Source organism: Sinohyriopsis cumingii, chromosome 15 (genome assembly GCF_028554795.1).
Source record: "Sinohyriopsis cumingii isolate HCF-2022 chromosome 15, ASM2855479v2, whole genome shotgun sequence".
In the NCBI taxonomy this organism is placed as follows: Eukaryota; Metazoa; Mollusca; class Bivalvia; order Unionida; family Unionidae; genus Sinohyriopsis; species Sinohyriopsis cumingii.
In genome coordinates this window covers 131,282,400-131,296,344 of record NC_142975.1, presented here as the reverse complement: position 1 = coordinate 131,296,344, position 13,945 = coordinate 131,282,400, and the positions used below count along the sequence as shown (strand labels likewise).

The following is a 13,945-nucleotide window of genomic DNA, read 5'->3' as shown; positions in this document are numbered from 1 at the left end:
GACATTGAATATCTTAGTGAATGTTTTTCATATCAGTATGTGACCAATGCAATATTTTATTGTGGATTTTATTACACAAAGGTAACTAAAATGTAATTTGTCAATATACAAGTGTATTTCACACTGGTTTTGTCTTCATGTACTCAAAATTTCCATTGTTTGTTTTCTCAAAGTGTAAATGCTACTCACTGACAACAGGTCACCCCATACTGATGAATTTAACTTGCATCTTTTTTTCAGACCCCCCCAACACTTATCTCGACATCAGCCTATGTCGACAATATTTCCTTGGGCCTGAGGATGTTGACATAAATGGGTAGGACTGTATTTCAAAGTTCTATGAATCACATCAACAAACTCTGCACAGGGGGTGTGAATTTTTTATATCTACCCTTTAGCCCTTCAAGAAGGAACAGGGGAAAAGGGTCTTGTGCACAAGAAGAAACACCTTTTTGTTCATCCATCCTTTACTTAGCTGCAATTACAAAACTTGAATACTAACCTTAATCTATAAAAACTTTACAGCTGAAATGAATCTACTTTACAGCTGAAATGAATCTAGAGTATGGACATATTCACATACACATGGAATCTTGCACCAAGGCAGGCTCAATAAAAGTCAGGCAAATTACATGAAAGATTACTTGCAAACAAATGATTATTCTTTTAAGTTGTCATGGCTTTGTAGAATATGTTACAGTAAGCCATTTCAATATTCAGTGCAGTGGAATATATTACAGTAAGCCACTCCAATCTTTAGTACAGTGCAATATATAAAGGATCTCAAATGGGTAATGATTTAATATTAAATTGATTAAACTTGTTGAAAACTCATTTACTATACTCACCAAGGCTAGCAAAAGCTGGACATTATTCAACGAGTTTCATAAATTTAATATTAAATCATTACCCATCTGAGATTCTTTTTGTCACATTGTTTTTATTTCAGTGGAAATTATTTAGATTGAAAGAAGAACAAATAATTTTGTTCATTCTGACAGTCAATGCCTTTTTCATTTGTTGTGTATAAAAATACATAACCTAAAGTGTCACTTTCACAACTAAACATTACATTGTTGCGATATTCATGAGAAAGAAGTGATTACTGGATGCAGAAATTTCTATATTTACTGTAATGTATTTGTGACCAGATATTTGGAACAATAGACCACAGAAGATGTAAACAAATTTTCATTCTGAGTTGGAATTGCATCACATATTTACTGCACAAATATGCTATGGTTGGATAAACTTCTGTCAGTTGGGAGACCGATTTATGTCCATATTCTTCTGTGAACAAAGATGACATTTAAACCACGCTTGTATGTAAGTTGGATTCCAGGCTACAGTTATACCACCCACCCAATCCACCCCAACCTCACACACCTGCCATCAACTGAGCAACACCCTTAGTTTTACTTGTTGTTGTTCTCGTCTTGGGGGTTTAGCCATTTTTCATGTTATGATATGTTATGCATGACATAATAAGCCCCTGTGGGGGTAGATTGGCCATATTCAGACAGATGAGACCATATTTCCCCAATTCCTTTCATGACTAGAGTTGAAAAATAGCCACCAAAATGATCATTGAAAACTTTAAAATTCCAGAAGGTGGGATTAAAAAACTTTTTCCTTGATCACAGCTAATCAGTGAAGAGAATACTGCACAATATTTCATGGGCTTATTTAGACCAATCAGAATCACATAAAGTGATATATTAACAAGTTGTAATATCAAAAATATTATACTGCACACACTAAAGGCAAAGTGTACAGAATATGTGATAAGTTACAGTAAATCTCTGTTAGACATAATATTCCTGCAATGAAATGATCATAAAGCAATATCTCCCAAGTTGATCAAAGTCTCGTGTTGAATGGCAATAACTGCAACAGTTAGCTTACAGCTTGGCATGAAAGAATGAAAGAAAAGTTGCAAAAGAAAAATAAGAAGTTTTGTTCTTACTTAAAAAATAATCTGGTTGGTTACATTAAAGTTATTTAACCAAACAACAATTTTTAAGTGTTGGTTGGGCTTTACGATTTATTGTCCCTTGTTACACAAGTCTACAAACTGATTATACTTCCTATAGAAACCAATGACCTAACTTGTTCAAAATATCACAATTAAGTGAATGCTACAATCTGTATATGCATTCCAGGGATCGTCCTGGGCTTCGCCAATGTCGCAAATTGCGATTTTTTTTCCTTATTGGCGACAAAAATATCCCATCTGGCGATTTTTTTGGCGATAGACTTTTTGGTTATTTAATTTGTATATACAATCATGGATTTTGACTGGATAAATTAAAAGGAGAATGAAAGGAAGCCACAAACATGACTAAGCAATGCATTGGAATCAATCTGTTACACAAACGATCCTTTGTTCGTATTGACAACCCCATCTTTAGAGTGGATTGTTACATCATAATCTGCTTATGCTGACATCTGGGCTGAGTACTGTATGCTGTGATACAGTCAATCATGCTACCGAACTATACCTACAACTGACCGACTTCTGAAGAAGCGAATAGAACAGATACAATTAATTGAATGGCTAATCCTTCTGTTGTTGTTTTTTTTTTTTTACATATACCAATGCAATAGTTTTGCTGAACCTTCATAGAAAACTGATAACCTTTGAAGTACCGATTATTGCGTATAAATACAAAGCAAATGGAAAAAATCTCAATCACAATTATATGTCGCCAGTGCAGCATTTTACTCATTGATCTTTTCCTTTTGCCATCAATCCGTGTTATGGCTGCAGAGATTTAAACTCCGCAACAAGAAATAGCAACCAAAAAAAAAACAGTTTTGCATAATTAATAATAATTATTTATTTCTCAAAATACAGGAGTGAAAGAATCCCTAAACTGGGTGTGAATTTATGCTTATATATACGGTCCAATATTGCCAGGTGTTGACTCATGTAAGTTTCATTCGTGGGAATGGAGATCCTAGTTTGCTCGTCGAGAAAATTTATGCAGCATTCAGTGATCATTCTTGTGATTTAGGAATCGATTCACTTCAAGCTTTGTGAAGCTAGCCATAAGGGGGAGAGGGGGGTGGGGGCTGCCGAGAGACTACTGGTGTCACCTGTCAGCACTGTAGACTGTGAACGTGGATTCAGTAAGATGAACCTCATAAAAACTGACATCAGAAATAAACTCTGCATTTCATGTCTCGAGAATTTAATGAGAATCAGCATGTACAGATGTGAAAAATTAGACTTTGAAACTGCATTCAACAAGTTGGCAGCCCTAAAATCGCCACGGATCTTCATATAACACTTTGTAACATTTTGTTAATGCTTATTGTAATTAGAGTATTAACTAACCAATCTTTTGTAATTTTCATTGCCTGTTACATTAATAGACTAAATTAACATTTCAAAAAATGTACACTACTTGTTCTGGCGACACTTTTTGAAAATTGGCAACAAAATATTGAGGTTGGCGATTTTTTTGGCGACAGCTTTTTAAAAACCAGGACCATTCCTGCATTCTAACTAGATTGTACTTATTTATAAGTTGGCCTGTTATGTTTCTGACCTGTTGCAGACCTCAAATTTCCGTTGCCCAACTTCTAGTGCAAACTAATTTTTTAGACATTCAAGCATCTTGAGGCAGATTCCACATCAGGTAAAACAACAAATACTAGTAGTAACAAGCAGAGAAGGGGTGTTGGACAGCATGTCAGTACATTAGAGACTATATGGTGCAGATTAAAAGAAAAATTCTAAAAATATAAAGAACTGCACTAAAAAAAAACCTTGGAATGAAAAGCCTTCCAAAAAAGATACTAATTGATAAAAGTTAAAATGTTAAAGAATACTATTAAAAGTACACAAAATAAAAAATATAAATGGTACAAATCTAGTACTACCAATAACATAGAAAGTGAACATCTTCATTGGGAAGTTAGAAAAGTGAACTTCACATTTTTGTAGGCAAGAAATCCTTGAGAATTTTTTTTAAGGCTTATATTATCAGAGCTCTATACAATTTGAAACCCACTTAAATCTCCATATTCTGCTGCTGAAGAAATATGGCCTCTAGAGCTCCAGTTTCAAATTACTACAGAAATCTCTACCATCACAATATTTTGTCCATCAATGAAAACAAATATATACTTAAATCTCAGAGACTCAACTGCTCCACTGCAATTACCATTCATACCATTCAACTGTAGATCATAGTTTCCAACTGAAAGGACGTTGCCCCTATTGCCCTCGATAATCTGCGGCTGAGCACTGGCCACCATGTCATTCATCAATTTCTTTGCAGCAGGTGGTTGGGGTGGGTGGTTGTTCATGTCAATGATTGTTATTTTCAGATGATGAATCGTATGGCTTGCATTATTTGGGTCTCTTATGTGAGCTGTTTAGAAAAGAAAAGATACCATTACACTCATATTTCACTACGTCATTTTATAGTCATGCACATCACACTGAATACTGTATTTATCTCCAACTGAGACAGAAATAACCAAAAAGTTTCTTCCTATTCCCTATGTATGCTATCTAATACACTTCATACCTTCTAAACTGTACAACAGTTTCCTAAAAATTATTTCCAATTATTGCAATCAGGTTAAGTTCTGATACTTTTGTACAAATTTTCACTGATACATGTACAAGAAGCAAATCATATAAAATTATTTCTTTATTGTTCCGAATTAATCATCTGATGTAGCATCACAGACGTCTTAAATTACTTAAATTTGAATTCAAACATGTCACAGGGATTATTTTGAAAATATAAAGGAATTCTGTCGAATGAAGCTACTAAAGCCCTGATAACATAATATAATGCATTAGCTCAACAGACTTCAATGAATGATTCTATGTACCTTTCTTAAAGGGAAGTGTATATGTGTGTGTGCTGGATATTTAACGTAGCTTTAACAATTTTTCAGTCATATCAATACGATGTCTAAAGTGTGATATTTTATAGTAATGTCTAGCAATGAGCTATTAAAACACACCTATGAATATGCAAGAGTTTGTCTGTCTGCTCAATTGGAATCAACACCCCATATAATACATTTCACTATGGGTTATAAAACTACACCGTCAGAACTTCCAGGCTTCCAGGCTACAGTGAAGGGCCATCTCAAATGTCACAAACAACTGTAACTCATTGTATGTCTTTAATAAAAAATCACTGGACAAAGTTGTTTTCCCTTTTCTAACAGGAAAGGGCAAAGTTTACATTTTTTTAGGCAACTTAGTCGCCCACTTCGCCTAGTAGCACAACCCCTGAACCATTACATAAATTTATTGCAGTGACCTTCCAATTGGATAAATTAAACATAATCCATCCATCACAAGGCATGACATCAATATTCGCAATGACTACTATGCTAGGTCAGTGACAAACAACAGCATGTACAGATTAATTTCCACGGTGTAGGGATGGTTTTTCCAAAATTTGCATTGCATGTACTGGAGTATCTTTGATATTTTATGGAGAAGAATATGTAAACCTTAAAATTTTAAGCATTACTTAAATTGTAGTGTTTGTGTGTGTGTGTGTGTGTGTGTATGTGTATGTGTGTGTCTGTGTGTGTGTGTGATTAGGATTTTTAATGTAGCTTTAACAATGTTTCAGTCAGACTGCTATGTCTGCTGCATGGCAGTTTATAGTGATGTCTAGCACTGGGGCATCATGCCGCAGACATGTAGCATGATGTCCCACCCAGTCACATTATCCTGATACCAGGCCAACCAGTCCTAATACTAACCTCTTAATGCTGAGCACCAAGCAAGGCAGCTGTTAGCACCATTTTTGTTAAGTCATTGGTATGACTTGGCCGGGGTTCGAACCCACGACCTCCCACTTCCAAGGCAGATGCTCTAACCACTAGGCCACCGAAGCAGTCTTAAATTATAGTACAAGTTATCAAATTTGGGTAACAGCCTGATTTCAACTAATAAGTTTATTACTCTTTTCAATTGATAAGTTTCTTATTCTGATAACAAATTTAACAACTGTTATATGCATTATTTATCCTGGTAGTGCTGTGTTGTTTTACTTGACCTTGAAACCAGTGATGATTTGTTTCTAACTGCACTATCTGTATATGCTGAATTGTTTCAGAACAATACAGACTTTTTGGTCCAAATTTATATAACAGATCAAACTATTATTTAAAATCAGATTGCTGTGAAATTGTACAAAATGATGCATATATGCATGCAGATTGCAAACACTAAAAATGTTGGTGAAATTGATGTGTGTTTATGGTTACCATAGCAACCAAATAGAGAAAATGGGTGGAGAAGTAATTTTTGACTACAAAAAATTGAATATAGTGTACACTTTTCCATCAAATATAGTTATTCTGAATGTGTACATGGAGAGTTAATTTCTTTTTACATATTTCATATCCTCAGTTCATTACTTTTAGGTCTATGCTAGATAATTAAAACTTTACTTTCAAATATGTCTGTACATTTCAGTATGATACAATATTTAGATGATGCAGTATTTATGTAGTTATTATTTACAAATTTTCTCCATATAAAACATAATTCTTTTCACTTACATAGTTTATTCATAAGGAACGAATGCTAATCATAATGAAAATGTTAAATAATTATAAAATTTACTTTGGTTGCCATAGCAACCAAAAAGTAATGTTAGTGTTTGAAAGGTTTAAAAGACTGTTTAAAATAATATTGTTGGCAGAATCTTTAATCCAACAAAATACAGCATGCATTGTTCAAAGAACTCAATGTTATCATAATGTTTCAATTATGAGGGTAAAATAATAATTTACATAATGTACAACAATTATATTGGTCATGGTTTAGGGTGAAGAGAATACTGTTTATGCAATAAAGTCAAACTAATGGAAAATTAGTTTTCTCATTTGAAAATTGTTGAAAGGCAGATGTCTTACAGATTTTTATGTAAACACATCTGTAAGCAATTACTGTTGCTTGCAGTAATAAATTTAATGAATACAAGTATCTCTATACATGTGATAAATGTAATAACTGAAACAAAATCAACAATTTGCAGGTTTTGTTATCAACCACAGTGGACTCTTATTATTTCATCATATGTTCATTGGCCTACCTTGGAAACTTAAAACGAAACAAAACTGATGAGGACAAAAGAAAGAAAAGATTTCCACCGGGTTGAAAGTTCTGATATTGGCTGAAGGTCTCGAGTATTTGATTACAAAGTCACATACATTTCACGTTGCTGTCGTAAGAGTGGGTTAATTAAGAAGTGAATCTATCTCTCATCCATTTCTTTTTCAACTTGATTGTTGAGAGAGAAAGACAGATAGAGAAGCAGAGCAAAATGAACTTTATAACACAACAGAAACACTGTGATTTTTAAAATATAAAAAAAGATAGGCAAGAAGGAATATGTTGGAGCCGACACCCATCACCCCCATAAAATGAACGGCTGGTCCCTTTCAAGCTTGTATAGTTCTCATTCTTGATGATACAATGTATCACCCAATATAAGAAAAGGCTCTGCACATAACAGACTTGATAAACTTAGCTACTACATAGTTTAAGCTCGATTTAGTGGAACTTTAAAGTTGTTACTAATGGGATGGCGATGTCATAGCACTTATATATCAACATGTGATAGTGACAGAGCACGTTCATATCAACATGTGGTATATTCCTGCAGAAAATTCTCAAATTTGGAAAACTCTGTGTATTGCTATTTATACCTCTACACAAAACCCTAACAAACTTTGTTCTAATTTGGACTATCTCATACATATATAAAATAATCAGCCCCAACTGGATATGGGACAACTGCGAGACTGCAACTACTGAACAGCCACCATATTGTTTATACCAACGTCCACTGTGGACAACAGATTTTCCTGGGAAAATAAGTCTGAATATTTGTTTTACTGATGTTCTGTTACAGTGATGCAGAGCCATGATCGAGACAATTACATATTCTATGTCCCTGCTATTATTAGCACACGATTAATGATTGGCCTAGATTGGACACACAGACGTCACTGTCCTGTGCCATAACAGAGGTCTCGCTAGAATTTTAAAATTAGGAGTCCAGAACTCCCATTTTGGTAAAAATAGGAGTCCCACCATAAAAAGATGCAGTCCCTTCTTTCCTACAGAATCAACACAGACAATGAATGCATCTATTTTTAGAGGGAGGTTTTTGTAATGTAATCACTCGCTATAATATAACTTCATTACAACAGTCCATTGACAGGATTGCAAATTTATGGTTTATTTATTTGTACACATACTTGTAGTAATTTTAGGCAAATAAGTAGTATCTGATTTGCTTTTCCCCCCAATATTTTTGCAACTATGTGTCAAGTCAGAAAATAGCTTAGACCTTAAAATGCATGTCGCAAATTCCACAACAGAATTGCCCCATATGCTTCTGACCTAAATAATTTGCATTTTAAAGTTAAATCTTTAATAAAATAATACCCAGGCTTTGGTTTCAATGATTTGTATATTTTTTCTGAATATATTTGCTGGATGATTTAAGAAAACAGACAATCTAATAAACTGGTACATCCCAGACTTATCGAAGTCCGCCATTAATTCCGGTAAGGCCTACTGGTTGATTTAGTTTCAAACTAATTTCATGATGAAATAGTGTATAAGAGGCAGTTAATATGTATCCAGCTCACCGATTCTGATCTTAAAATACAAGTCTGTGTTTTATCATCAAAGGATAGCATGCAGGAAATTGATGGTTGCTACCTTACTCGGAAAAGGGTTAATGGTCAATCAGCTATCAAAACATAATGCTTGTGAATGGGCAAGAGTTTGTTTGTCAACTAACTGACACAAAAGCGAGGCCTAGCTACTGATGCCTTGATGAATACATTTCACTACAGCACTAGAACTAACCGGGCTAAGGTGAGCGGCATTAAAAAAAAAATGGTATGGTCAGTCAATGTACCTCTTAAATAATCACAAGGCAAAGTCGTTTTCGCTTTCCTAACAGAAGAAGGTGAAGTTTACATTTTTAGGTGACTTGTCACCCACTTACGAATGACATTTTGTCTAAGTCTCAACATGTCTTGATTCTGAGGTCACATGCACTGCTTAGTCTGCTACATTCGGAAATGAACACAATAACGAAAGCTAAAGTTGTTTATTTGATTATTTGATGTACTTTTATAATGACCACATGTACATCTCTGGGTCTTTCTACCTCTGAATTCAATCACTGTAAATATCTACATCTTCCCATGCGGCCACCAGTCAAAGCCTTTGAACTTGCCGCCCAGCTATTGCATCATGTTCTTTTTTATGTACTCTTATAAAATGGCAACATGTATGTATTATGGGGTCTTTCAGTCACTGAATTCTGTTGTAAATATCAACACAGCTAACTGATCAACACATTTTCCCACAGAGCAGGTGGCTGAAGCAGGACTAACAAGTCTTTGAATTTTGCTACACACATATTACATGCGTACGGAGGACTCCTGCCTCAGCGATTTTCTGCATCCCAGATAAAAAATTGGTGTCCAAATACGCATAATTAAGCATTTCCGAGATCTCTGCATAAAAATATGGCATCTGCACACAGAGCTAGGTGACGTTTGACCATAAATATATGGTTCCAGTATACAAAGCATGGTGATGTCATCCATAAGTATATGGCTTCTGCACAACCATGACTAATGTCATCTTTGTTGATATAAATATAGCAAAGCTGCATCAGGAACATCTTCCTTTCTATACCACAATTTATAATTCAGGTGCTGAATTAGTAAATAGTTGGAAAAATTGGAACTGGGCATTTAGATTTTACATTTTTATACCCTGTGTGGTCATATGATCCAAATCTCACTGCCTACTTTTTATGACAACAGTGGTCAAAGATCACGCAGTACAACCTATATAGTGATATCACTGATTATGACTGAATACTAGTGTTTCTTAGTTTCACGATTTGTCAATTACATGACAAAGCAGAGCTGCAAGGAAAAGTAGACTGTAAATAAAGGCTAATCAGGTTGTAGGTGTCAGTTTATTCAAATTATAAGTTATTTCTTAACTGTTACGTCTGTGAAGACAAATGTTCTACTTAATGAGTGGACTGGGTTTGATATAAAGTTCATTAGTTATGGAAGCCCTTGTATAAAGTGACCACCTTATGCGGCTAACAAATGGTTTAAGAAAGGAATGCATTCTAACTTTCCACCACAACAAAGACTTACAAATATCTAAAAGAATTGAAAAGGTCAAATGAAACTCTAAGTATCTGTGTGTCTGCTTGCTAGACATAAAAAAATTCTCTCTATTTATATCATAGTTTCTTGCACAAGTTACAGCCAAAAAGCTCAACTTTCTACCACTAAACATTACACTGCCTCAACCGCTTTGGGGCCCTGGAATGTAAAATAGGAATGATGGGTTCTCCAGTCTCTAGACCTAAAATGTAACACCCTGACCCTGATATTTTTGTTCTGGGCGTCAAGGTCTTACTGCCCAAATAACAGAGCTGTGTATCCTGTTCCGATGTTGTTTAACATCAGAATGATAATTCAAATGAAAACAATAAGAATCTTGAACAAAATGAAGCAATCTAAACAATTTCTTCAAATTAATATACTTTTATTTGTTTCATTAAAGAAGTTTTCTTGAACCTAACCCGATTTTGGCATTCCCAGCTTCCGATGATTTCCTGCCAACAGAAATGTGGGCCAACTTGTGTGAGAATTTAAATTTATTAGAAAAAAGATATCAGAGTAAGTAAAGTCTAATTGAAACATGATGGCTTTAATTGTAGCAAAGCATTGTTATGGAGTGCCAAGCGTGCAAGAAATTCCTGAAAAAGACTTTCATTACGATGTTAGTCAAAATCAAAACACACTACACAGCATCATTGTTCAGGCAGTAAGACCTTGATGCCCAAAATGTAAATATATCCGGGTCGAGGTCTAGTCCTACAATGTAAGACATATCACATGTTATTTATGTTTTAGTGCTATGTCCTATTGCCCAAACAATGACTTTATATAGCGTGTTCCAATTTCAGTTGACATAGGAACGAGTAGTCAAAGCTTCAGGAATATCTCATACACTTTGCAGCCCATACTGACACTTTCACAAATTGATGTGTAATTAATATACTTACTGTACTGTTTTTATCGTGGTGGAATCAAAATCTGACAAGCAAATGGATGCATTTTCAGGTTCCATTGACATACATTTCAATTTGCTGATATGCCATGGTAGTCGAGGTATGCCAAAGTATATTCCAGTAGGTTCATGTGACGGGACAAGTTTCTTTAATGAAATGAAACACTGCTTACAGTTCCAATAGGCATATCTTTATTCATTTTGTTAAAGAATAATACTTCTTAACTTAACCCAATTTCGGCTTTCCCGGCTTCCATCGCTTTCCATCCAACTGAAATGTAGGCCAACGAAACTTGAAAACAGGTCCATTTGCTTGTGTGAGAATTTTAATTTCTTAGGAAAAAGATATCAGAGAAAGTTGTTGTCGTTGTTGTTGTGGAGTTTAACGCCATTTTTCAGCACATGATAGGCTATACATGGCAGCCAGAATTAATGGTGGAGGAAGAACCCGGAAAACCCCCCAAAAAGAACCACCAACCAACAAGAAGCTACTGGCAATCTTTCTCACATACCCACATTGGCTGAATTCGAGACTCGAACCGATGGAGAGAGAGGTGAGATGGCAGTGATCTGTAACGGAGAGCACTTTTGACCAGTCGGGGTCCCATATCTGAGAAAGTAAAGTTTGACTAATACATTGTAACTTCAATTTGTATAAAAGTGCCGATATGGGCTGCCAAATATGAGATATTCCTGAAAATTTAACTTTCATTACGTTGTCAGTCGATATCAAAACACACTACACAGCACCATCCTTTAGGCAGCAAGACCTTGAAGCCCAAAACATAAAATTCAAGGACGATGTCTTTCACTGTAGGACTAGGTCGAGGTCTTACATTGGTGGACTGTCCAGTCTCCTACATGTTGGGTGACAAATGGCAGGTGAAACAATGGTGGTTCAATTGTTAGTGTGCTGGGTGTGAGTTAGAAAGCTACCATTAGTGAGCTACCTTAGCGTGTACTTGGGCAAGGCACCTTACTCCAAATGCCGCAGTATTAATTAACCAACTTGTGTTGCCGTGTCATAAAATAGTGAAGAAAAAACAGTTAATGTTTTTCACCCTTGGCACCCATTATTGCCAGATCTAAAAGTCAATAAGTATGGCTTTCTGCTCCTAATAAGATCAGATAGATTCAACTGTTAACGTGTTTGGAGGCATAGTACAAGATGCAAAAACAAACAAGAACCAGATTTCACTATCACCTTCAGTTGTCAGACGACAAAAGGGTTGAACGAGATCCACAAAAGACAAGTTATTCTTCCTGCATATCTGATCGGCATCGGAGCTACAAAGCACTGCCACCTGCGGGCTGAAGGTATTCTGAATAAATTCTTGCGCAGTTTGTTTGCACTGCGCCATTTTTGTATCTTCTGCTATTTAAGTATTATGGATATGTTCACATGTCATTTAGTGGGATGCAGAGTTAACTTCCTCCGTGTTAGCCATGATCGTTACGCATGCGCTTGACAAACTAATTTTCTCAAGGGATGCAACTGCTACCGTCTGTGCTCGTAGCCTCCCTGACTTACCTAACCTTTGTCATTCCTTCCCTATTTATTTGGAACTTGTCTAGATGAAATTATGATATTACTCAAGATTATATTATTTCAGATCAATACTGTTTGATCTGTACGTTATACAGTTCTGTCAATTCTTGACTGTTGCGTGCTGTATGAATAACTCACAAACATTCCACACAAATACCATATAATTATTGAGAGAAACAAAAATGCATAAGCATAATATGGTAATTTCATCAAATGCAACAGGGCATAAAAATTATAAATGAATTATAGAACAATAATTTACATTATTTTGCAACATTTGAAAGTGACCATATTATACTATGCTGATCCAGGCTGGAGAGCTACCACCAGATTGTAAAAGCCTTTGCTATCACCCTCACCCCCACCGAAAAAAAACAAAATACAAAACAAACCTGCTTCATTTACTGATTCCAAATCAAGTGAGAAGAACATTATAAATTACTTAATACGTCTTTCATTCAAAAGACAAATAAGACGCTTACATAAGCAGAATTTGAGTACAATTATAGCAGAAAATCGGAAGGATTCGTTAAGAAACTTAGAACCAGTATAAGCACTACAACGGTCAGGACCTGTAAGTAGTGAATAGGGACACTCTAGGGACTAGGGGACTTCCATGTTAAAAAGGGTATATCCACTCTGGGGACTATGTAAAATTTAACATAGGAGAAAAAAATATCCACTCTGGGGACTATGTAATTTAACATGGGAGAAAAAAATATCCATTCTAGGGACAAGGGGAATTGAACATGGGAATAGAGTTTGGGCCTGTCTAGGGACAAGGGGAATGGAACATGGGAATACTGTGTGGGCCTATCTAGGGACAAGGGGAAATGGAACAGGGTCGGGACCCTATTTTAATACGGTCCCGACCTGATGGGTCTATGGAAAGGGAACAGGCAAAAAATTAAAACAGGGAGGGGGGTCTCTATTTTTTTTTTTTTAAATTAAAAAAAAAATGGGCTAGGCAATTGAAAGTCAAGATCTTTTCGAGACCTATGAGTGGCCCTGAAAAGGGCCTTTGGTTTCATCATCATCTTCTTCTTTTATTTCCTCCACTGCTTCCACCAAATTCTCACTTTTGCCAGTATTCCTTTCTTCTTCTTCTTCTTCTCCTTCTCTGGCATCCAGTCTGGATGACCTATTGCTCGGAATTTCTCCTGTATTATGATCCAATTGTTGTTGAGTTTGTCAAAGGCCTCTTTTTTCTTTAAGTTTTCCTTATCCTTTCGTTCTTTATTCCACTTGTATTTGATCTTCTTTACTTCTTC

General features: G+C 35.5%; 1 protein-coding gene across 2 annotated transcripts in view; it reads right to left on the bottom strand.

Moving 5' to 3' along the window:
• LOC149782788 (trafficking protein particle complex subunit 8-like) overlaps positions 1-12,583 on the bottom strand; it is a 175,596-nt gene extending 163,013 nt beyond the window's left edge. Inside the window, exons 1-2 of one of the 2 annotated variants that reach the window (XM_089934298.1) lie at positions 12,330-12,583; positions 4,173-4,382 (exon numbers count right to left, since the gene is read on the bottom strand). In XM_089934298.1, the coding sequence (XP_089790424.1) occupies positions 4,173-4,382; positions 12,330-12,486 (367 nt within the window). In that variant the 5' untranslated portion in view covers positions 12,487-12,583. The remainder of the gene's footprint in view (positions 1-4,172; positions 4,383-12,329) is intronic. The other variant, XM_089934299.1, reaches the window with a different exon arrangement.
• Between the last annotated feature and the right edge of the window lie 1,362 nt (positions 12,584-13,945).